Below are 25,176 nucleotides of genomic sequence, written 5' to 3' on the forward strand. Positions count from 1 at the left end.
GATGCTATTAAAATAGCTCCATTTTCTCAATCAGAGCTCAGGGACTCCCTGAGAGACAGTGGGGGCAGGGGGAGAAGTCACCCCTCGACGTGCCAGCGCCGTCGGTCTATAGAGGCTCCTAGTCTTGATTACACGAGGCAGGGAGGGATAAACCAGCCTAAGGGAGCCCGGGAGAGAGGACGCGTGTCAGGGACGGTCACACATTGAGGGTCGGCAGCCCGGTTCTCATTGCTTTGGGCCACTGACAACAGAGACGCAGTGGCCACCATATAATGTCATAAAGTTTCCGTGAAGGGGGCACCTGGGTGGCTCCGTGGGTCAGGCCTCTGCCTTCGGCTCAGGCCAGGATCCCAGGGTCCCGGGATCGGGCCCCGCATCGGGCTCCCTGCTCAGTGGGGAGCCTGCTTCTCCCTCTGCCTGCCTCTCGCCCTGCTTGTGCTCTCTAGCAAATAAATAAATAAAATCTTTTTAAAAATAATAATAAAATAGGGGCACCTGGGCGGCTCAGTGGTTAAGCGTCTGCCTTCGGCTCAGGGCGTGATCCTGGAGACCCGGAATCGAGTCCTGCATGGGGCTCCCTGCATGGAGCCTGCGTCTCCCTCTGCCTGTGTCTCTGCCTCTCTCTCTGTGTCTCATGAATAAAAAAACAAAACCTTTAAAAATAAAGTAAAATAAAATAAAATTTCCATGAGACAGGAGACTGAGAGTGAGTCCCCAAGAATGGAAATATGTAGCCCTTCAAAGTGGAGTCTGGATAAAATTTGCTAACTCGAGCTTACAGACCCTTCCCCCAAGGCCCCTGCTTCTCCAGCTCTGTGCTCCCCCGTTACACTCCAGGCCGATTTGCCCACCTTGTATCAAGCACCTTCTAAGTGTAGGGCCCCAGGGTTTGTGGCTGTGAGTCACTGTGTTCCCGACAACCTGTGGCATTTAAGGGACCTCAGGGATGGAGGCAAACTAGGAATTAGGCATTGGGTAGCCTTCTGGGTTGAAAATAGTCCTGCTTGAATTGTGTTTCTCCCCCCCTCCCCCCCCCCCCGCCCCCTCCCAGCTCCCTAACCCCTCGGGGCTATGACTGTGGCCTTGGGGGAAACAGGGTCTTTGTGGATACCATCAACTTAAGATGTGGTCCTCCCTGGTTAGGATGTGAGTGGTCCCTAAATCCTGGGCCCTCAGACACAGAGGGGAATTTGGTAGCAGAGAGACAGGGAGGAAAGCCATGTAACCAGGGAGGTAAAGACAGGAGGGATGTGCCACCTGGCCTGTGGCACTTTGTTCCAGGACCCAAGCGGGCCAGGCCGGGGGCGCTCAGGGGGCTGAGCCATCACCCGGGCCATCACCGGGTTTGAGCTCCTCATCCCCAAATTCTATCTGGACCCTCGTGCCGGAGGTGACTGTCAGCCTCCTCGACCCTCTCCAGCGACTTCTAGGAGATGCCAGAACCGGAAAGCCAGTTTAGCGGAGGCACCCAGGCTCTATTTTGGAACAGATATGATAGAAATAGAATGTATTTTTTTTTTAAGATTTTATTTATTTGAGAGAGAGCAGGTGAGCGAGAGAGCAGGTGAGCGAGCATGAGCAGGAGGGAGCAGCAGAGGGAGAGGGAGAAGCCGGCTCCCCACTGAGCAGGGGGCCCACCCTGGGACTCGATCCCAGTGAGTTAGGGACAAGCGGGGCAAGGCAGGGCTAGGCAGGGGGGCACGGAAGCAGGCTCACAAAAACCCCAAAAATGCTGAGGTATAAGGAAACTGGAGATAGAGGAACAAGCCAGGCCACCCTGCCCAAAGGGGTGGGTGGGGAGGGTGCCCTGTTAGAACAGCTACTTGCGACCAACAAGGAGTAACCCAGACCCCAAAGAAGAAGTGAGCCATTAAAGATGGTGTCACTAGTCCTTACTCAGTGGTGATGCCAACAGATAACGTTAAAGGGATTTAGGTTCCCCGATTAGGCTCTCATAAAAGGCCAACCCTACAAGCCCTCAGGGGCAGCCCTGCGGGGACCCCGCTCACTTCTGAGAGCTTTCCCTGTGCCTTGACTTAATAAACCTCTAACCCTTCACTCACTCCCCCGTGTCCGCAAGATTCATTCCTCGACTCCGTGAGACCAGAGCCAAGCTCTCCCGGGTCACCAGGACCCGGAGATCATGACCGGAGCCGAAGGCAGACACCCAGCCGACTGAGCCACCCAGGTGCCCCAGAAATCAAGTAAGACGACTTAAGGGTCTTTCACGTGTCTGCGTGGAAATGAGAAAACCTTTACTTTTACGACCAAACAAATCATGCCTTGTGACTCACACATATTTGGGGAACCGCTTGCGGGCGTGGGTCCCCCTTTTACTGCCTGTATAGACTCCCCTGCAGCTACAGGCTTCGGAGCCGCTCTTCAGGACAACCTGGGCCACAGTCCTCAGGGAGACCACGAACAAAGGGTTTGCTAACCCACTTGGCTTGGCCTTCTGTGGGTCCACATGCTCAGCACCCTGGTGTGACATACTTTCCTTCTCCAGAGCTTGCACAAAGTCAGGTAGCTGAAATGTTAGAATATCCTACGCCAACCACGCTGTGCAGTTTTTTGTTTTTGTTTTTGTTTTTTTTTGCCTGGAAGCAATACACTGTGCCCTGTCCAGAACCTTCTTCCCTCTCTCTGCAGTCTCGGGCTCATTTCTTCTTGGCTTGTCCATATGGTCCCCACACGTGAACTCCCTGCTCTCCTGCTCTGGGTGAGCGAGGCCTGCGTAGACAGCTACCTACGGGCGCCACTGCTCAGCTGGCTGCCCCCACATCTGTAAAGGGAATATTGGCTACTCCAGCAAAAAGCTTTGAGGGACAGCCAACGAATCCTTTCCGGACAGAGACCGTTTTTTCCTGGGCAAAAAAAGCTCCCATTTCTACCTGTTGCCTCTGTGCAGAAGCTGGCAACCCCCTCGGTGGTAAGAGGAAGCTCCCCGTTATATCCACCACCCTCCCCCAACCACCCCAGAGCAGGGCCCTTCCTCTGCCCAGTTCCTCAAAAGGTAATCATCAAGGTATCTTTGTATTGATAATAGCGGCTCACCTTCCACTTGATTCTAATGTCAACTCCGGCTAATCAGCTAAGCATTTGCCAGAAAAACTAGGCTAATTGATAAATCTCTTAAATAATAATGAACATTAACTCAGACTTAGTGAGCCATTTATTCACTTGAAATGCTAATCTAATAACAACCCCCTGTGCATTCATCTTCGTTGCTAGGATATTGATGGCCTCACCAACCAGAACTGAAATTGAAATTTAATTCTTCACAATTGGTTTTCTTTTTAACAGCACATAAAATATTGGCCTAGATAGACAGATACTCGACCTGAATCTGTAGGGAAGATCATAAATTCAGAGGACGGTGTCAGGTCATTGAAAACTAACTGCGGGATGAACACTTAAAAGAAGATGTTTAATAAGCGTGCGATATTGTGATATAATAAGAAATCTATATTCGGTCTTCGTGCCGGGTCTACATGCTCTGGCCCAGAGCTCGTAAAGCCCTTGGAATTTCCTGAGCAGCAGGGGTGGGAGGAGTGCGTGCTCTTATGCACAATAAGGCCCTTTCAACCAGACTTGAGTTGATGCTAACAAGATGACTCCAGGAGGAAGGGGCTGTGATTACAGGATTGGAACCTTCCAGCCCATCTCCCACTTCCGGGAGGGATGGAGGCTGAGTTCATCACTAATGGCCTGTGACTTAATCAAGTGTGCCTACATAATGGGACTTCCATGAAAACCCCACACAAAAGGGCTCGGAGAGCTTCAAGGTTGGTGAACACATGGGTACCGGGTTGGGGGGTACCCTGTGAGGGCGGGGAAGCTCCGCACCCCTTTCCCAATGCCTTGCCCTGGGCATCTCTTCCATCTGGTTATTCCTTTATAATAAGCCAGTTGTAGTAAAGCGTCTGAGCCATGAGAGCAAATGATCAAACCTGAGGAGGACACCATGGGAACCCCGGATTTGTAGGCACATCAGACAGGAGTGTGGGTAACCCCGGGACCCCCTCCTTGGCACTGGTGACTGAAGCTGGGGGGATAGTCTTGTGGGAGAGAATGAGCCCTTCACCTGTGGGATCAGCACTGTCTCCAGGTAGGTAGCGTCAGGGTTGTGCAAGGTGACTGGGGAAACACACGCATTTGGGGTCAGAAGTGTTCCGTGAATAGAGAAAGAGGGTCTTCCTTTGAATGTGTTGTGTGAGCTCCTATTTGTAAAACCGGAATAAATACAGAAGACCCTAGCAATCAAAGCCCTGGGCTTTAAAACTCTCCATTTGAAAATTCTAGAAGAGTTGGAACTGAAATATGTTCATCCCAAGAGGCTAAGGCCAGAAGAGCCTGTGAGGCTGCAGCGAGATGGAGCCTCACTGAGCTTCGTTGGCTCCCTTCTCCCTGCAGAGGAAGTGGCTGGAACCCCAGGAGATTAAGTGATTTGCCCCAGATCGGATCGCACAGCTGGGGAGGCCACCCCGGGACCAGACTGGGGCCTCCTAGTGCTAATCCATCACAACACAGCGGCTCCCCAGCATCCGGGTCCGGAATGGCCTGGATCTGCCAGGGGACAGATTCCCACCCCTGGGCCCCGGCACAGAAGGCTCACCACAGAGAACCAGGCCCAACCGGGCGCTGTGGGGGACGGGAGATCGTTTACATTAAAAATTTCATTGTGTCGGGGCACTTGGGGGGCTCAGTGGTTGCGCATCTGGCTTCGGCCCAGGTAGTGATCCTGGAGACTTGGGATCGAGTCCCACAGTCGGGCTCCCTGCATGGAGCCTGCTTCTCCCTCAGCCTGTGTCTCTGCCTCTCTCTCTCTCTCTCTCTCTCTCATGAATAAATAAAGAAAATCTTTTTAAAAATCAAATAAAATTCGATTGTGTCAAATTTTAGCTTTTGCCTTCTCATTATTCTTTCTCCCCCTTCCTACCTACTCCCTTCCCCTCCCACCACCTCCGTTCCCAAATCCCCCAAAAGCCATTATTCTCCATTTCTTGGACTGAACAGGATGAAAGGTTGGCACATTCCTGAAGGAATGGCCTTTCCTGGCTCCAAGGAGTTGGGGGGCGGGGGGTGCCTTTCAAACTTTAACGCTGCGACCATAGTTTCCCCGGGTATCTTTCAGACCTACCCAACTGGGACATCACGGTCACATCCTCTTCAGTGCAAGAATCAGGGACACACACGCCCACGCTGTATTCGGTTCCATCCTGGAAAACGCAATGTCACAACGTGCTCAGCCTACGTGCACCGTCACCTCTAAGGCCGCTGTTGAGCGCTGCCCGAGAATTAAGATTGGGGTGAGGAGAGAAGGGGACTGAAGGAAGTTTGCGGACATCTGGGAGATGGCTTTCCCATCACAGAGTGGTTTGAGTAAATTCACAGAGGATCAGATGCTGCGCTCATATTTAAATCAAAGTACGCAGATTACCTAAAAAGCCACCCCCCTGCTTCGTGGGACAATCTTCCCGGGAGAACCTGTCCCCCACAGGACAGGTCACGGTAAGGTCCGACAGTCCTACAGTTTTCAACAGAATCGCCAAGTTGCGATTTCTTTGGACACAACATACCAAGTAAAGATTTTGCTAATCAATCAAGCCCATGACTTGAAGGCCCGTCCCAATCAAGAAAAGATCAAATCACAACTAAAGCATTTCCAGAATGCTTCTTCTAAACGTGTAACTTTATGACTGCCTACGCCTGACCTTTTGGCCTGACATCAAAACCATTAATCTGCTTCAAAAATAAGATATGACATTTGTACCCTCTGATCAAACCCTCAAGTCATCACCCTCAGTGGGATAAGGGGAGCTGGGTGCTAATTTCTTTCTCTCTAATTAGTAACCAGTGCAAGACCGTTCTACAGCATTAGAGCTTGGATTTCTTATAGCTCTTTTATATGGCTGTTTTTAGCCAGCCTGTTATTTTTTTGTTTGTGTCGTGTGACATCATAAAATCTATTTTTGTATTTGACAGGAGGCCATGTTGTTCCCGGTTTTATTTTTCAGCAGCAGAAGAATTAACGTGCTTTGGAGCTGGTGAGCCCTGTGACCTCAGTCATAGACCTCAGTCAGATGTAGGGATGTTTTCATAGAAGTTCTGGCCCATCTGCTAAAATAACCTCAAATTCCTAGCTCAGAGCTCTGTTTCTGGGACAAGATTTTAGGTAATGGGAAGGCCGGCCTCCTTTTGGTATTTCCAAAAACAGATGGTGAGTCAGGAGTTAATGCCCAGAGACATGGGCTGGGACTTGCCCTTGGATTCCGCATGAAGGTTGTCCAGAAGTCTTGCCCCATACACTGTGGCGGGAAGAATGTCTGAAGGCCTATGCGGTTTGTGGACAACTGCCCCTTAGAATGTTCCACACTCAGAACATGCAAGTGCAGCTGTTTGCAATTTAGTTTTAACTTTCTGCAAAACATCTTAATAGTTTTGGGGCTTTTTTTATTAAGAAAAGCAACTGATGGTGTTGTATGGGGCTCCCTATCATGAAGTTCAGTTGTCCTCCGAGAGCATGCGTGCAGACCCCCCAAGCTCACCTGCAGGAAACGAAGCTTGCAGTACTGCCCTTGGAAACTCCCCGAGGGAGCCCGGCTGGAGAGGCATTCGCTGTAGGATCCCAGCCTGTCCACATTTCCGTTAAGAACATTGCTCCCAAGCTTCCCAGCGGAGTCATACACTGAATTTCAAAGCAAAAGAAGTAGGCGAGGTTAGCTTTGTGGTGTTACTTTCAGATGAATTTATAGGCCCTCGGTTCCACCTTCGCAAGCAATCGGTCTGAGCTGACCGCAGAGAGGCAGGTGCATTCAGAGGCCATCCTTAGAGGCTGCATCTTGGATCCGCAGCCCCTGTCGTCACTGAGGGAGAACGATGATGTATGTTCTCGATTCGGTTGCATGGTCTGTTGCTGGGGGAAAAACTTAGGAATTTGAATTCTTTTAAATAATAAATGTGGGCGCCTGGGTGGCTCAGGGGGTCTAAGTGTCAGCCTTCAGCTCAGGTCATGATCCCGGGACCCTGGGGTCAAGTCCCACATCAGGCTCCCTGCTCCATGGGGGAGTCTGCTTCTCCCTCTCCCTCTGCTGCTCCCCCTCCTGATGCTCTCTGTCTCTCTCTTTCTGTCAAGAAAATAAATAAAACCTTTTTAAAAAAGAAAAAAACGAATTTATTAAAAAAATAAATAAATGCTTTGAGGGAGTAAAAAAAAGATGCAGGAATAAAACTTGGTAGATTTTCTTTCTCCTCCATATAGCCAGGAGAAAATACACAGTCTTTAACATTTTTTTTTATCCAGTTTTATGGGAACTTATTTTAGACTATTTATTTGTTTATTTATTTATTTATTTGAGAGAGAGAGAGAAAGAAAGCACAAGCAGGGGGAGGAGGAGAGGGAGAGGGAGAAGCAGACTCCCCCCTGAGCTGGGAGCCCAATGTAGGGCTCGATCCCAGGACCCCAGGGTCGTGACCTGAGCCAAAGGCAGACACTTAACCAACTGAGCCACCGGGGCACCCCTACTTTTTTTTAAACCCTCAAGAGCAGAGCAGTCATCAGGCTCTACTGCTAATGGCACTTTTCACTCTGGTCCAGCAAATCCCTTCTTGTTTGCTTTGTGCTCATTTATGTCCTTGTACCCTTCGGTTTAAATAATTCATTTCCTTTCATTTTTCTTCATCTCTCCCTTCCTCTCTCCCTTCATCACTACCCCCACCCCATACATTTGACGTCCGTCCTCTCATTCATAGGTGTTCTTGTTTTGTGTAAGTGAATTTACAATTCATATAAAGGATTTTGTGCTTCAAATCTCCTGTTTCTATACAAGTCACTCAGTGCTATGTTTGTAGTATTATTCATGTTATATTTATGGTGTTACTGTGCTCTCACAGTCCAGACCTTCTAACTACCTGTACTAATTCATCAGAATCTTAGACTTAGGGGATCCCTAGGTGGCTCAGCGGTTTGGCACCTGCCTTTGGCCCAGGGCGCGATCCTGGAGTCCCAGGATCGAGTCCCACATCAGGCTCCCGGCATGGAGTCTGCTTCTCCCTCCTCCTGTGTCTCTGCCTCTCTCTCTCTCTCTGTGTCTATCATATAAATAAATAAATAAATAAATAAATAAATAAATAAATAAATCTTAAAAAAAAAAAGGAATCTTAGACTTAGCTATTCCCTGGGTGACAGAGATGATCCTCTAACCCACAGAAACACCCAGAGTGTCCCCATACAGACCTATGCGAGGCTTTAGCTCTTGAGCATATGATTCTTGATCTCAGGGTCATGAGTTAAAGATCCATGTTGAGTGTAGAGTGTGTTGGTGGGGCGGGGGGGAAGATAGCTAAAATGTTATCCGGGGGTACCTGGGTGGCTCAGGCAGTTAAGCATCTGATTTCATCTCAGGTCATGATCTCAGGGTCCTGGGATCAATTCCTGCATCACATTGGGCTGCCTGCTCAGTGGGGAATCTGCTTCTCCTTCTCCCTCTGCCTCTGCCCCTCCCTCCACTGATGCTCCCTCTAATAAAAAAATAAAATCATTCTAAAAAATTAAAATTAAATGCTATCCAGTTGTTGTTTTGATTTTCATGTCTCTAATATAAAGAAATTGGGATATTTTTGTTTGTCAGCCGCCCATTTAAGTCTTGTCTTCTGTGAAGTACTATTTGTATCCTTGGCCCATTTTTTTTTTTTTAAAGATTTTATTTATTTATTCATGATAGTCACAGAGGAGAGAGAGAGAGGCAGAGACACAGGCAGAGGGAGAAGCAGGCTCCATGCACCGGGAGCCCGACGTGGGACTCGATCCCGGGTCTCCAGGATCGTGCCCTGGGCCAAAGGCAGGCGCCAAACCGCTGCGCCACCCAGGGATCCCCCTTGGCCCATTTTTAATAGATTTGCTCTTTGATGTGTAAGAGCTCCTTCTTACTCTATCTACTTGTCCTTGTCTACACGAGTCACTGAAAACATTCAGACTCATCTGCAGGTTCCTTACCCATGGCGTCCTCTGTTGGACAGAAATCCATTCTTCCAAGTCTGCACTCTCTGTTCCAGGCTTTCAACAATCTTTGTTCTGCTCAAGTCTGGCTACATAATTGTTAGGGCTAATGCAGAATGAAAATGCAGGGCTTCCGGTTTAAAAATTATTAAGAATGTTGAGATGGTGACAACAAATTATACCTAAAGCAAGCATGGGACTCTTTTACACGTGGGGCCTTGTGTAACTGCAAAGGTCACCTGTCTTGGACACCAGTCCTGGTTCCAAAACCAGAACCATATGGTTTTTGTTAATATGGATTTGTAGTATGTTACGTATCTGCCTTTAGTCTTCTTTTCAAAGTTGAGCTAATTTGTAGGCCATTAAGCATTCATACAAATTTCGGAAACTTTGTATTCAGAAAATATCAGAAAAAGTGTATTGAGCTCCTTGAAACATCTAACTAGAATACTGATTGAAATTGCTTCAAATTTATAGATGATGTGGGGGTAAGTTGACACCATTTTTGTATTAAGGCATCATTGGGTGTCATGCAATTTACTCCAGTCCTCTTATGTGTTCTAACATGAAATTTTACATCTTTCCTTGGTAATCTTAAAACAGATTGTATAAACAATTCCTAGATGGTGTATAGTTGGTTGTTTTCCTTGATGTTCTATTTTCAATTATATTTTCCAATCGATTGTCGCTGGTGTGGAAAAATGCCATTGATTTTTGTAATGGGTTCTGGCATCTGGCACATTTGCTGAACATTCTTATTAGTTTCACAATCTTATTTCTTCCTCGTCAATTCTTATACCACTTCCCCCCCCCCTTTTCTAGTTTTGGAATTGAAATTATAATCAAATTTATAAAGTGCATTGGGCAGCTTTCATACTTCTTAGTTTCTGGAACAACCATAATTAATACTGGTTGCTAAGAGTTGGTAATAGTAGAAGGAGGGGTTACACACATCAGCAACATGAAGGAGATCTTCGTGGTGATAGATAGTTCGGTGCCCTGACTGTGGTGTGGGTCACACAATCTGCACATGTGCTCAAATGACAGAGCTATCCACACACATGGTTCCCGTGGCAATTTTTTTTTATATTGTACTATAATAACGTTCGAAGCAACCATTGGGAAGAACTGGAGGAAAGACATGGGGCCCCTCTTATTCCATGTTTTCCTAGATTCTGTATTTTTTCCCTTGGCATCCTTTTATCACGGGGCCAGTTTTTGAATTAACCACATTTTCTTATTTTTTGTATTTGTGATGCTCTGACATTTGTTGCCTCCCTGGCTGGGGAGAGACTACCCTTCCTACGGTTACCCAATTCTTAGAGCAAATGCTTCCCCACATGGTCCCTCGACACGCATGGCATGCCCCCACCTTGGGAAATAGAAGTAATAAAAATCTTCCAATGGCATTGACCTCTTCATGTTGTCACTCAGTCACCTCCAAAAATTAAAGCCTAAAATAAATCAAGGCACAACTGATATTCTTCTATACGATTTTTGCAACTTCCTGTAAATCTATCATTCTTTAAAAATAAAAAGGTAGGGCAGCCCTGGTGGCGCGGCGGTTTAGCGCCGCCTGCAGCTCAGGGCGTGATCTGGGGACCCTGGATCAAGTCCCACGTCGAGCTCTCTGCATGGAGCCTGCTTCTCCCTCTGCCTGTGTCTCTGCCTCTTTCTCTCTCTCTCTGCATCTCTATGAATAAATAAAATCTTTTAAAAATAAATAAATAAATAAATAAATAAATAAATAAATAAATAAATAAAAAGGTATTTTAGGGATCCCTGGGTGGCACAGCGGTTTGGCACCCGTCTTTGGCCCAGGGCGCGATCCTGGAGACCCAGGATCGAATCCCACATCGGGCTCCCGGTGCATGGAGCCTGCTTCTCCCTCTGCCTGTGTCTCTGCCTCTCTCTCTCTCTGTGACTATCATAAATAAATAAAAATTAAAAAAAATAAAAAATAAAAAAAATAAAAAGGTATTTTAAAAAGTAAGTGTTGAGCGGCTTTTACCTTTTCAGAGTTTTTAATTTTGAAACCTGGGGTTTTCATGGTCATTCAGTGTTCTAAGTGTTTTGTAAACATGTTTGTTTTTAATCTTCCACTACGGTGTCTTTTTGTGACCCAAGGGCTCTCTAGTAACATGTTACTCGGTTTCCATACATGTAGGGTTTCTCTTTTAGCTCTGCTTTTGTCATTTCAAAGTCAAGTAACTGATTATCTTTCTTTCTGGAAATTTTCACAATTTCCTCATTGTTTCTCATGTTCTCAATTCTAGGTCTGTCCTGATGTGTACGCTGATGTGAATTTTCCTTATCAGTCTGGTTTGGCGATCTGTAAACCATTACAGTCTGACATTTTTTATCTTCTAATTCTGGAGAAAATATTGCTATTATTTGTTAAACATTTCCTTCCTTCTGCTTGTTTTGTTACATTTCTCCTTCTGATGGCATTTCTGACCTCAAAATCTCTTAGTGTTTTGTTTCCCAACTCATTATCCCCTCTGGCTACATTTTGAGAGTCGTCTTAAATGGATCATCCAGCTCCTGGTGTTCCTTGGCCTCAATGTACCTTACTATTTATCCCATCTATTGTGCTATTTATCTATTTCAACTATTGTTACTCTAATAGTCCCTCTTGATTTTAGGATCCTTTTTTTTAAAAAAAGATCGATTTATTTATTTATTTATTTATTTATTTATTTATTAAGAGAATTTGCACGTGAGTGGGGGAAGGAGCAGATGGCCAGGGAGAGAATCTTAAAGGAGGCTCCCCATTGAGCAGGGAGCCCCATGCAGGGCTCGATCCCAGCACCCTGAGATCATGACCTGCACTGAAATCAAGAGTCAGATACTTAACCAGCTGAGCCACCCAGGCAGCCCTTGACTTTATGATTTCTTATTCATATTTTATATTACCAGTATTCTTCATTAGCTCTGATTATATTTATTGTGTTCGTTTTTTTTTTTTAAGATTTATTTATTTATTTGAGAAAGAAAGAAGAGGGAGGCAGAGGGAGAAGGAGATGAAGAGAATCCCAAGCAGACTCCCCTCTGAGCACAGAGCTCAATGCGGGGCTCAATCTCTTGATCATGAGATCATGACCAGAGTGGAAATCAAGAGTAAGATGCTCAACTGACTGAGCCATCCAGGTGCCCCTACTGTGTTTATTTTAAATCTTTGATGACATATCTGTTCCAATAATTCAGCTTCATATTTGTTCAATTCATAGTCATTAGCTTCAAGAATATAGTAAATATGATATAGTTGGATTTTCTTTTAAGCTTGATTAATAGGATTCAGTTAATCACTTTCCCTTAAAATTACTTGGTATTTTATAATCCTCACATTATGCCAACAATAATCAACATATGGAGCCTATTATGTGCCAGGCGCTGTTTTGAATGCCTTCTGTGCATTTTCTCATTTACCCTGCACACAATCCAATGAGATTATGAGTAATCATTTTCCTGTCCATTTTACAGATTTATAAACTGAGGCAAAAGATGTAAACAACAACATGAATCTGCCCCTTCTTAACTGCTCACAAGAATTAGAGCTGGGTGTTTAGCTAGTAAGGATCAGAGCCGTGTATTCAAATCCATCTTGACCTGAACCCATAGACTCTTGCCCTCCGAAGTACCCCAAAATACTCTGTTTTTGTCAATTATATAAGTTCTTATATATATAACTGAAGATAATGATATTCCTTAGGATGAGTGGGGAATAAAACCCCACCTACAGCTTGGCAAATTATGCACCTCTTCTTGCATTTCTGCCTTTGTCTTTACTAATAATTGGGTTTCTGAGAGTTAACCTAAGAATCAAATTGAAGGAACTCTATCTTGCTTACCATGCTGTGCTTTAAAAAAAAAAAAAAAAAAAAAAAAAAAAAAAAAAAAAAACCTATACATTACTTTAAAAATCTCCTAGCCAGAACTGGGCAAATAGTCCTTGATGAGCAATCCAGGCTTTCGCCAGGAGCTCAAGCCACTTGGGCTGAGCCAGCAGGTGTCTGTTATCACTGGCCTCTTTAAATGATTCTAACTATTCCAGGTTGTTGCTATAATGACAATAGCTGACCCTCCCTTATTCCCCCCTCTCTAATCTCTGACCACTCCGAATTTTAGAGCTGGCATCCATCTGGTCATCTGTAGCCAGCAATCATCTTTTAAGCTAAACTGTCTGAATTACAAGACTGACCATGTCCCGTCCCTCGTCACAATTGTTTCCAGACACTAAGAATAAAGTTAAAAGGTAACTTTCAGAAAAGAGGACATATTTACCGTATCAATAACTTGGACAAAGTGTTGTATTCAGATTATATAAAGAACCCTTACAAATCAATTATTTTTTAAAAGTCAAAGAAGCTAACTTAAAATCTGCAAAGGATATGAACAGGCAACTCTTGGAGAAGGAAATCCCAGTGACCAAAAAACATGAGAAAGTTGTTCAGTCTCACCAGCAAACCACAATTAGACACCATTCTTTTCTACCCATCTGATGGCTTAAAAATTTATAAGGTTGACGGAATTAAATGTTAGTAATAATATGAAGAATTAGTTCTATCAGTTTGGCCTCCTAGAAGCTATCCTCCCCGCTAACAGCAACTAGGTGCTTGGACAATTACCACTCCCCTACAGTGTACACTTTTTTTTTTTTTTTTTTTTATTTATGATAGTCACAGAGAGAGAGAGAGAGAGGCAGAGACATAGGCAGAGGAGAGAAGCAGGCTCCATGCACTGGGAGTCCGATGTGGGATTCGACCCCGGATCTCCAGGATCGCGCCCTGGGCCAAAGGCAGGCGCCAAACCGCTGCGCCACCCAGGGATTCCCTGTGTACAGTCTTGACAATCAAAGTGCTCTTTCCTGTCACTAGTAGCCAGTGGGGTCCCTGGTAGCTGCTGTCACTCTACCCTCCCATTCCCTGTGACATGAGGTCAACCGGCGCTAGTGTGGAGTAAAGTCAAGGCCCAAGGCAAAGCTTGGGCTTTGTTCATCTACCAGTGGTCGGCTGGGAGGCTGCAGACTGGGCACGGCCATGGTAAGTATTGGCACAGTTCTGAGCTCAGCAGGTCATTGGGCTTCCTCATCATCCTGTGAGCTGCCTCGTGGTCTGCCAATAAACTCCCCTTTTTGCTGACACTTCTCAGAGTTGGCATCTGTGGTTGAACCAAAGACTCCTTCCTAACTGATAGCCCCAGTGATCCAGCAAGCTGATCCAGCAAATGATTCAGCAGCTCAGGATCTGCCCCAGGGAAACACATACGAGCATGCAACTGCAAGATGGTTGTGGCAGTAATGTCCATAAAGGCAAAGAAAAGATAGACACAAACTATTAGGTTGGACCATATGAAAAGTCCATTTTGTGGGACAAGAACTGTTTAATGTCAGAAATTTCAAATTTCAATTTGCTCTGTCAAGCAAAGGTGCAATGAACTATGTATGGTACTTTCATATTTTATAATGCTCTGCAACAACTAAAATAAGATAGATCTCTATTTGTTGCTATAGGAAATGCTCCAAGAGATACTATTCTGATGGGAAAAAGTTCAGGAACAATAAATGTAGGGGCACCTGGGCGGCTTAGTTGGTTAAGTGGTCAACTCCTGATTTCACCTCTCTCTGGTCATGATCTTAGGGTCATGAGATAGAGTCCCATGTTGGGCTCTATGCTCAGTGGAGAGTCTGCTTGAGGATTCTCTCTCTACCCTTCTTCCTTTGCCCCACTCCCTGCTCGCATGCTCTCTCTCTCAAATAATCTCATCTTTTAAAAAATACTTTTTAATTTTACAAAACAATATGATATCTTCCTAGTAGATATATAGACCCAAAAATACAAGGAGAAGGTTCTAGAAAGTTCTAGAAGGATAGATACCTATTGATAACAGCTGGGGACTGAGAATTAAATAAGGAAACAAGAAACTGCTTAAACTTGGTCTGTACTAGGGGTACCTGGGTGGCTCAGTCAGTTAAGTATCTGCCTTCGGCTCAGGCCATTTTCTCAGAGTCCTGGGATCGAGCCCCACCTCAGGCTCCCTACTGAGGGGGGAGTCTGTTTCTCCCCCTCCTTCTCCCTCTGCCTTTCCCCCTGCTCGTGCTTTCTATCTCAAATAAATAAATAAAAATCTTAAAAAAAAAAATGGTCTGTATTTTTTTGATTCCTTTACAGCGAGAATAGATACATATATTATTTAGTAAATATGATATATAAACAATAAAATATGTTTTAAAATTTTAATCAATATATATATATATTTAAATTCTTCAGTGGTATTTCATTATGTAGAGTTAGGAGCTGGCACACTGTGGCCCTGTTTTTGTAAGTAAACTTTTATAGGAATATAGCATCTCGCATGTTTCCACGTTGTTAACACTGCTTTCTAGAGATACAGGCAGGGTTCAGTAGCTGCAACAAAGGCTTCCCACAAAAGGGAAATATTTACTATCTGGTCATTCAGGGGGATACTGCAGACCTCTTCTCCAGAGCTGGGATTCTGAAGCCTGCATAGACACTGGAATCTCCTGCGGTATCTTTAAAAAATACTAAGACCCAGGCTTCACCCTCACAAAGAATGAGCTCCGAGTGTGGCTTGGGCATTAACTGGGCATTAATTTTTAAATTTTCCCAGGTGATACTCTGTGCAGCCAGGCTGGATGGCTCTGATCTTTAGGATTAATTCTAGACTCCTCAGGGTGGTTTAAAAGGCCCTTCATGACCTAACCTGCCTCTCCAGGCTCATCCTCCCACACCCACACCCATTTCCTCTGCTCCATTATACAGAACTCACCAGGCCTGCACTTGTCTGTTTTTCTGCCTGGAATGCCCTTCCTTCCTGTCTGCCTGGCAAATGCTGAATCATCCTTTGGGTCTTGGCAGAAAGGTGGTCTCCCCTGGGATGGAGTCTAGACCCTTGCTTGGTGTATCACACTAAAAGGCGTGTAATGGTTCACCTGTCTGTCTCCCATGCGAGGGAAGGGTTGTGTTTCCACTAATGGATATCTCAGAGGAGGAGTTCAAAAAAACATTTGCTGAGATGAATTAAACTTTCAAAAAATAAAATTTAAATGCCAAAAATCCAGCTCCATGAATATATTTTGAAGTCCTCCATGTGTCAAGAAAACCAGCAATAATTTTTTAATATTGGATGTATTTATTAGAGATAAGCTAAATGATTCCCTGGTTTCATTCTCTATCACTGAGTATCTCAAACACTGTAGCTGGAAGTTTAAGGAACTGGAACTAATAAGAGTCCAAGGAGATTAAAACAAGAGAGATGCCGATACCAAGCCTGACTTTACCCTTACATAAAACTCTAAAGGATTAATAGAGAGGGGTACCTAATTATTCAGTTGAAAAGATCAAATTCCGCCTTTTTTTTTCTTGTTGGGGTTCTGCTTTGTAAACTCATTGGATTTATGGCTTTCTGGCTGAGGTTATTTTGAATGCTATGCAAATTTCCAATTGCATTTGCTTCCTTTCTGATTATGAACTCAATCGGACAAGTTGCTCTTTCCCTGCCTCCTGCTTAATTGGTTTTTGTCAGGAAGCTGAGATGCTGGGCCATAGGCACCATCCAAATAAAAATACAAAGTGATTGTCTTGGGAGGGAGGCAAAGGATAAACTAATGATTAATCCCACCTGCTACTTCAAATCACATGGCAGTTGTTTCAAATTTTCATCTCCAAAAGATGAAAAACAACTCGTTTCCATTCTGCCAGAATGGAAATGCTAATTGGCAGACAGATTTGCTTTCTCACATGGTGGTGATGATATGCAGATATTAAAATATAGAGCTGATTAATTTCTGAGTTTGAAAGGAGGAAAGAAAGACCCTGGTCCAGTGGTCTTATATTTTAAAATATGAATGCACTTATACCATGAAGCTGAAGGCAGCAGAAGCTTCTAGAATGCCAAACCACAAATAAATTCTGAAATTATCATCTACAGCATTAACAGCAAATATTTATTATGCACCCACCAGATCACTGTGTTACACTGGAGAATTTTAAAAACTAGAATTGAATAGTCCTTGCACTATAGAGGATGATACAAGGCATACACATAAAATACTAGCCCTCTGTTGCCAGAGACCTCCTTGGTAGTAAGAAAGAGATCTGAAGGTGTTAATCAATTTGATATCCAAAGTTCCTAAAGCAGCTTTTTACAAACACCTTCTGGTAGTCCCCCTTGTGTCTGGTCACTATTAATCTTGGACTTGGAGAATACAAATAGCAGGTATATTCGTTTTCTGTGACTATTACAAATTCCTACAAAATTGGTGGCTTAAAACCACAGGTATTTGTTCTCTCACAATTTTGGAGGCCAGAAGTCCAAAATCAGTATCACTGGGCAGAAATCGAGATGTCAGCAGAGTCGCACTCCTTCTGGAGGATCCCCGAGAAAACCCATTTTTTGCCCTTTCCAGCCTTTTTTTTTTTTTTTTTTTAAGATTTTATCCATTTATTCATGAAGAGACACACAGAGAGGGAGGAAGAGACACAGGCAGAGGGAGAAGCAGGCTCCATGCAGGGAGTCTGATGTGGGACTCAATTCCGGGATTCCAGGATAACGCCCTGAGGTGAAGGCAGATGCTCAACCGCTGAGCCACCCAGGCGTCCCTGTCCCTTCCAGCTTCTAACGACTGCTGGCACCCCTTGGCTTGTGGCCACATCACTCTAATGTCTGCCTCTATGGCTGTATCACCTACTCCTCTGTGTGTCAAATCTCCCTGTGCCTCCCACTTCTAAGGGTACATGTGATTGCATTTAGGGCCCATCTGGATAATCCAGGATAATCTCTCCTCAAGATCTCAAGATCTTTAACTTAATCTCACGGGCAAAATCTTGTTTCCATATGAGGTAACATTCACAGGTCTCAGGAATGAGAATGTTGAAATCACTTGCGTGGCTGTGTTTCAACCTACCACAGCATGGATGTGTCTGAAATTCAGCTAATCCAGAGATGTCAGTGGATGCCACTGTGTCACCCTTTCTCTATTAAAAGATTTTATTTGTTTAAGCATTTTTTCTATTCCTAGTTCCAGCATGAGTGGAGGGGCTGGCCTTGAGTAAAACAGCCTCCAGACTGACAGTCAGATGGGAAAAGAGGCAACGTCTGAGAATCCAAACCAAGTTGATGGTCAGTCCTCCAATGATAACAAGAGAACAAAGGCTCAGCTGGGATCAGTGACCAGCTAGCCCAGTGAGCACCTACCTACAGCTTGCCTCCTGAAACAGGGTATAAACCATGGGCCTTCCCTTCCAGGAAAGAAGATGAGACACACAGGGAGGAGAGAGGAAATAATCATTCCAAGAGATGAAAGATAAAGGAAGGAAGGAAGGAAGGAAGGAAAGAAAGAAAGAGAGAGATGAAGCCTAAGCGAGTAAGTTATCAAAGAAGGAAGCTCAGTAACCCTCCCCCCACCCCACCCCCCGGGTCAGGGAGGGCTGAGAAACTTGACACAGGGACCAGGGACTTAAAGGGTTAAAGATTTTTAAAGCACAAATAGCTTCTTGGGGAAGATTTCAAGGATGTTATGAGATTAGAGAAAACAGGAAATGAAAAGCCCTGCAGACTACTTGGGAACCAGAGGCCCCCCCGCCCCGATTCCATCCCTGAGGAATAAAGCGCAGGAACATGCAGACGTCGTGTGAACCCACGGGGCCTCGCTATGCTCAGCACAGTTCTAATTCCACATAAACAGCATCCCCTGAAAGGCCTCTACTGCAGATGGGGGTATAAATGGTCCGAGTGGATTTTATGAAATGGGCGTGGGTGAGCCCAGTACATCCCAAAGAAAATGAGTTCCAGGACCTACCTGAGACTGCATATTTTGTTTGTTTTGTTTTTCATCTCAGAAATAGAGGCAAATGTTTTTTACTCTGGAGGGTGTGTTTGGGAGCCCATAGTTTTCTGGGTTTTTCATGGTGCTCTCCTAATTTCCACAAACTGGGTGGCTTATAACAAGAGAAATGTATTGTGCCACAGTTCTGGAGATCAGAAGTCTGAAATCAAGAGGTCAGCAGGGTTGGTTCCTTTTGGAGACTCTGAGGGAGAATCTGTTTATGCCTCTCCCCTAAATTCTGGTGGTTGCTGGCAATCATTGGCGTTCCTTAGCTTGTAGATGCATCACTCTGATCTCTGTCTCTATCCTTATATGGCAATTCTCCCTGTGGGTCTCTGTGTATAAATTTCCCTCTTACAAAAACACCAGCCATTGTCTTAGGGTTCCCCGTGACCCAGCATGATCTCATCCTCACTTGAGCCCATCCGTGAAGATCCTATTTCCAAATAGGATCACCTTCACGGGTACCAGGGTTAGGGGATCAGCATATCTTTTTGGAGGACACAATTAAACCCACAGCACTTCCCAGTTGGGTATTCTAATCCAAACCAAAGATGTTTGTGTGACTTGGTTGGGGATGCTGAGGGCCTGGAGGCAAGAAGCAGCCATGTGCTCAGGGTAGGTGTGATAAGTTTATAAAGAGATACGATCCCAGGATAATGGATGTTGGAGAACCTGGTGGGCCATGGGAAAAGATCTGCAGAAACAGCCAATCAGGTGTCTCCTAGGACCAAAGAAACATAACACAACTTCAACATCTCCTTTTAGTAGTTTCTATCATGCATTCTGGTCATCTGCTCATTAAATTATGTAAATATGGGGATCCCTGGGTGGCTCAGAAGTTTAGCGCCTGCCTTCTGATCCTGGAATCCGGGGATCAAGTCCCATGTCGGGCTCCCTGCATGAAGCCTGCTTCTCCCTCTGCCTCTCTCTCTCTCTCTCTCTCTCTCTCTCTCTCTCATGAATAAATAAATAAATAAATTTTTTAAAACTATGTACATATATACCAAGTGCCTATGGAGATATAGCTCAGGGGTAGAACATATAACTGCATTTATTGCCAAATGCCTATATATAAGGGCATAAACTACAGGCCTTTGCTTCCAGGAGCCCTTTCTCCAGAGAAAAGACAAGACAGAACAAAACCCATGAAATCACTATTTTAGAACATATACAAAGCCCAAAGGAGTAAGTCCCCAAATAGAACAACCCAATGGGATATATGGATGTATGGATATATCTCCATCCTTATCTATAAATTAATAAGGATTTATTCACTAAATGCTACAGTTAGGACATAGTCACTAAATTCTATAAATTTATCATTCCACATTATGGCCAATATTCAAAACACAGCAAGAAAAACAACATGTGGGAGCATAGAATGGAAGGTGGTCATAGAACAAAAGGATAGGCATGTGGTCACTGAGCTGTGTGGCCAAAATCATAAAAGTGAGCTTCCTGTGTAAATCTGTAGGAGTTTCCTACAGCTGCTATAACAAATTATCAGAACTCTGTGGCTTAGAACAACATAAATTTATTACCTTATAGTTCTGGAGTTTAGAAGTCTAACATGGGCTTTACAGGGTGTTATGGGCTGAACTGAATATTTCCTCCAATATTTATTTGGTACCCTAACCTTCAGTATCTCAGCCTGTGACTCTCCTTGGAGTTAGGGTCTTGAAAAAAGGTGAAGGCCACCTCAGGTGACTCAGTCAGTTAAGGTTTGACTCTTGATTTTGGTTCAGGTCATGATCCCAGGTCATGGGATCGAGCCCCATGTCAGGGTCTGAGCTGAACGTGGAGCCTGCTTCAGATTCTCTCTTTGAGTCCCTCTGCACCTCCAATCTCTCTCTCTCTCTCAAAATCATAATGAAATTAAAAAGGTGATTAAGTGAAAACAAGTCTGTTAGGATGGGGCCTAATCCCCTCTGACTGGTGTCCATAGACAAGCATATTTGTACATACAGAGTGACACCAAGGACAAGGTGTCATCAGCCATCTGCAAGCAAGGACGGAAGTCTCAGAGGAAACCAGCCTTTCCAGCACCTTGGTCCTCAACTTCCAGCCTCCAGAACTGTGAGAAAATTGATTTCTCTTGCTTAAGTCCCCCAACTATGACAGCAGCCCCAACAAGCTAATATGAAGGGGTTGGGTTTTGTGTCTACTTTTGGTAACTTGTCTGACTTATATTTTTACCAGTAACTACCAGAAAATGTCCCTATTTTCATCTAACCATCACAATTATCAAAATTCACAAGAGGCTGAAATTGAAATTCAGATTCTTAGGTCCAGCTCCTAAGGGCTCAGCTAGCAGCTGGATGGGGCTTTGGCAGTGGTGGTCCATGTCTCGTAAGCTGCTCTCTACCCAAATTGAAAATATATATATATTCCGAATATATATATATTCCACATCATCATTCCACATTATGTTTTATATTTCCACATTATTATATATTTTATATATATATAAAAAACTTTATATATATATAAAATAGGAAGATTATCATTAGTTATACTGATATAAAAGATGTATAGCACACTATATTAATGTGCTCAGGCTGCCATGACAAAACACCACAGATGAGGTGGCTTAAAACAATGGAGATGGATTTTCTCCCAGTCCTGGAGTTGAAGTCCAAGATTTAGGTGTCAACAGGGTTGATTTCTTCTGTGTCCTCTCTCCTTGATTATAGATAGCCATCATCTCCCTGTGTCTTCACCTGGTCCTTCTCGTGAGTATCATGTCCTCATCTCTTCTTCCCATAAGGGCACCAGTCAGATGGGATTAGGACCCATTCTCATCACCTCATTTTACCTCATTTAGGATCTCCTGAAAGACCTACCTCCAAATAGAGTCACATTCTGAAATAAAGTACTAGGGTTAGAACCTCAACAAGTGAATTTTGGAGAACACAATTCAGCCCATAAACCACACAAATTACAAATAATAATGAAATCAACAAAACTTATTATAAATTCCACATATAACCAACTGATTCTCACAGAAGGAGTCCCGGGACCGAGTCCAACATCGGGCTCCATACTTGGAACCTGCTTCTCCCTTGGCCTATGTCTCTGCCTCTCTCTCTGTGTCTCTCATGAATAAAAAAAAATAAAATCATTAAAAAGAAAAGAGAGAAATAGATGCATTTAAGGAGGAAGGCAGATAATGCCATAGTGGTCATGGAAAAAGGTAATTGAGAGGCAGAAAAATGATTATCCAGGAGGGAGGAGGCCAGAGGTCTTTGAGGGGGCCACGTTTGTATGTGATGTGAAACTGAATGTAGATTGCAGTGGATCATGGAGTTTAAAAGCAGAACAAGAAACAAAAAACCAAGAACTTTAGCAACAAAGGAGGCATAAAAACCAGATGGTGACCCGAGAGGGTGGCAAAATCAAGGCACACAAATAGTGTTTGATTGCTTTTGTTCCCTTTGAGATGATGGATGTGTGTTGGAAAGCAACTGGAAAGAGATGGTGCAAAGAAAGAAATGGAACTCCAGTTTGGAGTCCCAGCACCATACTCGTCCCTCTAGTCATGTCTATACTCCTTAATGCATTCTCCATTCCACCCCCCACCCTCTGCTCCCCCTGACCCCCCTCACCCTCCACACCCTGACCTACCCCCTCACCCACCCCCACCCCACCCCCCACCGCAGCTGGCTGGTATCTGGCTCTAATGTCAGTCTCTCCCCGCCCCAACCAACCACGACTCCAGCTCCCTCCTGCAAGACCATTCCTGCCTGGGTTTCCCCTGAACTCTCACGAACCCTCTTTCCCCACTGTGTTCCTCAGACCCTCGCCCATTATCAGAGATCCTGCTGCTGTCATCTCAGTGCTTTGGCTTGGGGATGGAGCTTTAACACATGATTATGTGACATTTAATATGTTAAAAGGCATAAAGACGAAAATAAGAAACACCTATGTTCCTACTGCCCAAGTTAAGAAATGAAACATGACTCATCATTTGACATCTGAGGGGACCTCAGTCACACCCTTGGCCTGAGCAGCTCTCACTCCGAGGCCACGTCTAACTCAGTTTGGAGATCATCATCCTCATGCATCTCTTCCACTGTCTGTCTGACACATACATGTCTCCCTGAGCCACACAGCACCTTATTTTGCATGTTTGGCACCTTTACATCCCCTCATTCTTCTACAACTTTCTTTCTTGCTGTTCCTTCTGCATATTCCCCTTACATGTGGTTCTGCTGTATTCCTTTTTGCCATGTTTTTTCTCGTCTCTCTCATTGCTTATTTTAGGCAGAGATTGAAAGTGCAAGCTTGGGGGGCTCAGTCAGTTGAGGATCTGCCTTCGGCTCAGGTCATGATCCCAGGGTATTGGGATCAAGCCCCACATTGGGCTCCCTGCTCCACAGGGAGCCTGCTTCTCCCTCTCTCTCTCTGCCTCTCCCCTCTGCTCTCGTTCTCTCTCTCTCTCTCAAATGAATAAATAAAATCTTAAAAAAAAAATAAAGCGGAAGCTTGGGAATCTGATGACCTGGGCTCAAATCCTATCTCTACCACTTATTTCCGGCAAGATACTTTACATCTCTGCAGCTACATTTTCTCGTTTATAAAACAGAGAAAACTCCCTGCTCGTGGTGGGGCAGGTAGGACTCTGTAGGACAACCCTCTCACAGGCTGGGAACTGTCCTCCATGTAAAAGTGCTCTCTAAATACTGAACACATCATTTTTCCATCCACATGACTGTCAGGAAAACCATATCGAGAAGGAAGGTCAGAACCATGCTCTGTGCTCAAAACTCTCAGACAACATGTCAAAGCAACAATGTCAAGTATTCTCTGGTACGGTAGACAGCAAATCAATTAAAACAACTACAGATGGTATTCCTCTAGTAAATTAAGTAATGGTCATCTATCACCATGTATACAAATCATCCGATTCTTTCTTGGACCATTCACCTTGGGAAACTTTTTTTTAGTGAAAGAATTTCCAGGCCCCTACAGATGGAATATTGTTGGAACGTGACCAGGAGTAACTTGTAAGGCAAAGAAAGTGTCAACACAGCTGGGTGACTAACAATGACAACATGTGCCACCACCTCATCACCGCCGGTCTCAGCCAATCCCTGTACCTTCCGGGATTTTCTTGGCGAGCGTGTTTGGCCCAGGTTTGTCAGAATGTTCCCTGTTGGTTTCAGTAAGTGTTGTAACAATTCTAAAATGGGATTTGAAGATGGCCCTTGAATTAGTTAGATTTATATATTTTCCAATGTTTTATTAAATATCAGGACATACAATCCAGTGTAGAATGGCAACTGCTTCCAATCGTGTGCTACTCTGAATTCCCCAATACTAGAGAAAAACTTTTATCTTTACGATGTGTATTTGCTACTGTTTTCCAATACAAAATAAATCAGTCGTGTTTAAATGCAAATGGAAATTGCCATGATAGTTTTGGAGAGAATGGAGTTTCTATGTTTCTCCTTGTTAGTGGTTTCCTTTAGCATCAACAATGAATCATTCTCCAGGAGGTGACCCCACTGAAAAAGAATCGGATTTCCTGCCCCTTTCTGGCAGGAAGGTATGTGTCCCTTTACTTGTGAGAATAATTTTGAGAAACTAACAAAAAATAAATGACGGTGGCCTGAGTCTGCCCCTACCACATGCAAAGAGCTTTGGCTACAGTCAATCTTCTCCCAGCATGGGTCAGTCCAGCCTTCACCAACAAGCTCCTCAGAATTTATTGTCACATACATAATGGGCAAAACTGGTTCCCTAAGCAATGAGGTAATTCATGATCAAAAACAGACTAAATGTCTAGAAAAACAAAGTTCCTCATATGACAGTAAAATGCTACCAACTTCAATATTAGTAAACAGCACCTTACAGTTCATAAACAGTTCTCATCTTATTAAGAGGCTGGTCCTCATGAGATTCCTTCTGGCTAGAATTAAATACCACTTCCTCTATTGCCCTTATGCAATAAAAAAAAATTCCTCCTCCCTCCTTGGTTCCTGGAGCAATTCGTAAATGGAGGCTCATCTTGCCTTCCATCTATGGTTCTGTGTTTTTAATTATCAAGTTTTTCCAGAATCCTCCCAGCACAAACCTCAGATTGCCCTGTGTTCACCTACCCAACAGGACAGAAAAAAACCCTACTTACTTCTTAGAGCGTATTCTTTGGGCTCCACTGAATTCAAATCAGAAAGGAATTCATCAGTGTCTTGCCTGCATTTGAGAGAGATGTTTCCTGCAGGAAACACAAAAGGTAATTGAAACAGAAAAGAGAAAAGACAAAATAATAAAGTCGGGACCATCGTTGTCCCTTAACTGGTCAGGATAAAACTCCCCTCTTGGACAA

The 25,176-nt window shown here is 44.3% G+C and overlaps 1 protein-coding gene across 2 annotated transcripts in view; it reads right to left on the reverse strand.

Moving 5' to 3' along the window:
* LOC112644057 (O-acyltransferase like protein) overlaps window positions 1-25,176 on the reverse strand; it is a 77,214-nt gene extending 52,038 nt beyond the window's left edge. For both annotated transcript variants that reach the window (XM_025422136.3, XM_035712414.2), the window contains exons 1-3: window positions 24,979-25,176; window positions 6,549-6,688; window positions 5,141-5,219 (exon numbers count right to left, since the gene is read on the reverse strand). In XM_025422136.3, coding sequence (XP_025277921.1) covers window positions 5,141-5,219; window positions 6,549-6,688; window positions 24,979-25,132 — 373 coding nt within the window. In that variant the 5' untranslated portion in view covers window positions 25,133-25,176. The remainder of the gene's footprint in view (window positions 1-5,140; window positions 5,220-6,548; window positions 6,689-24,978) is intronic.

Source organism: Canis lupus, chromosome 1 (genome assembly GCF_003254725.2).
Source record: "Canis lupus dingo isolate Sandy chromosome 1, ASM325472v2, whole genome shotgun sequence".
Lineage (NCBI taxonomy): Eukaryota > Metazoa > Chordata > Mammalia > Carnivora > Canidae > Canis > Canis lupus.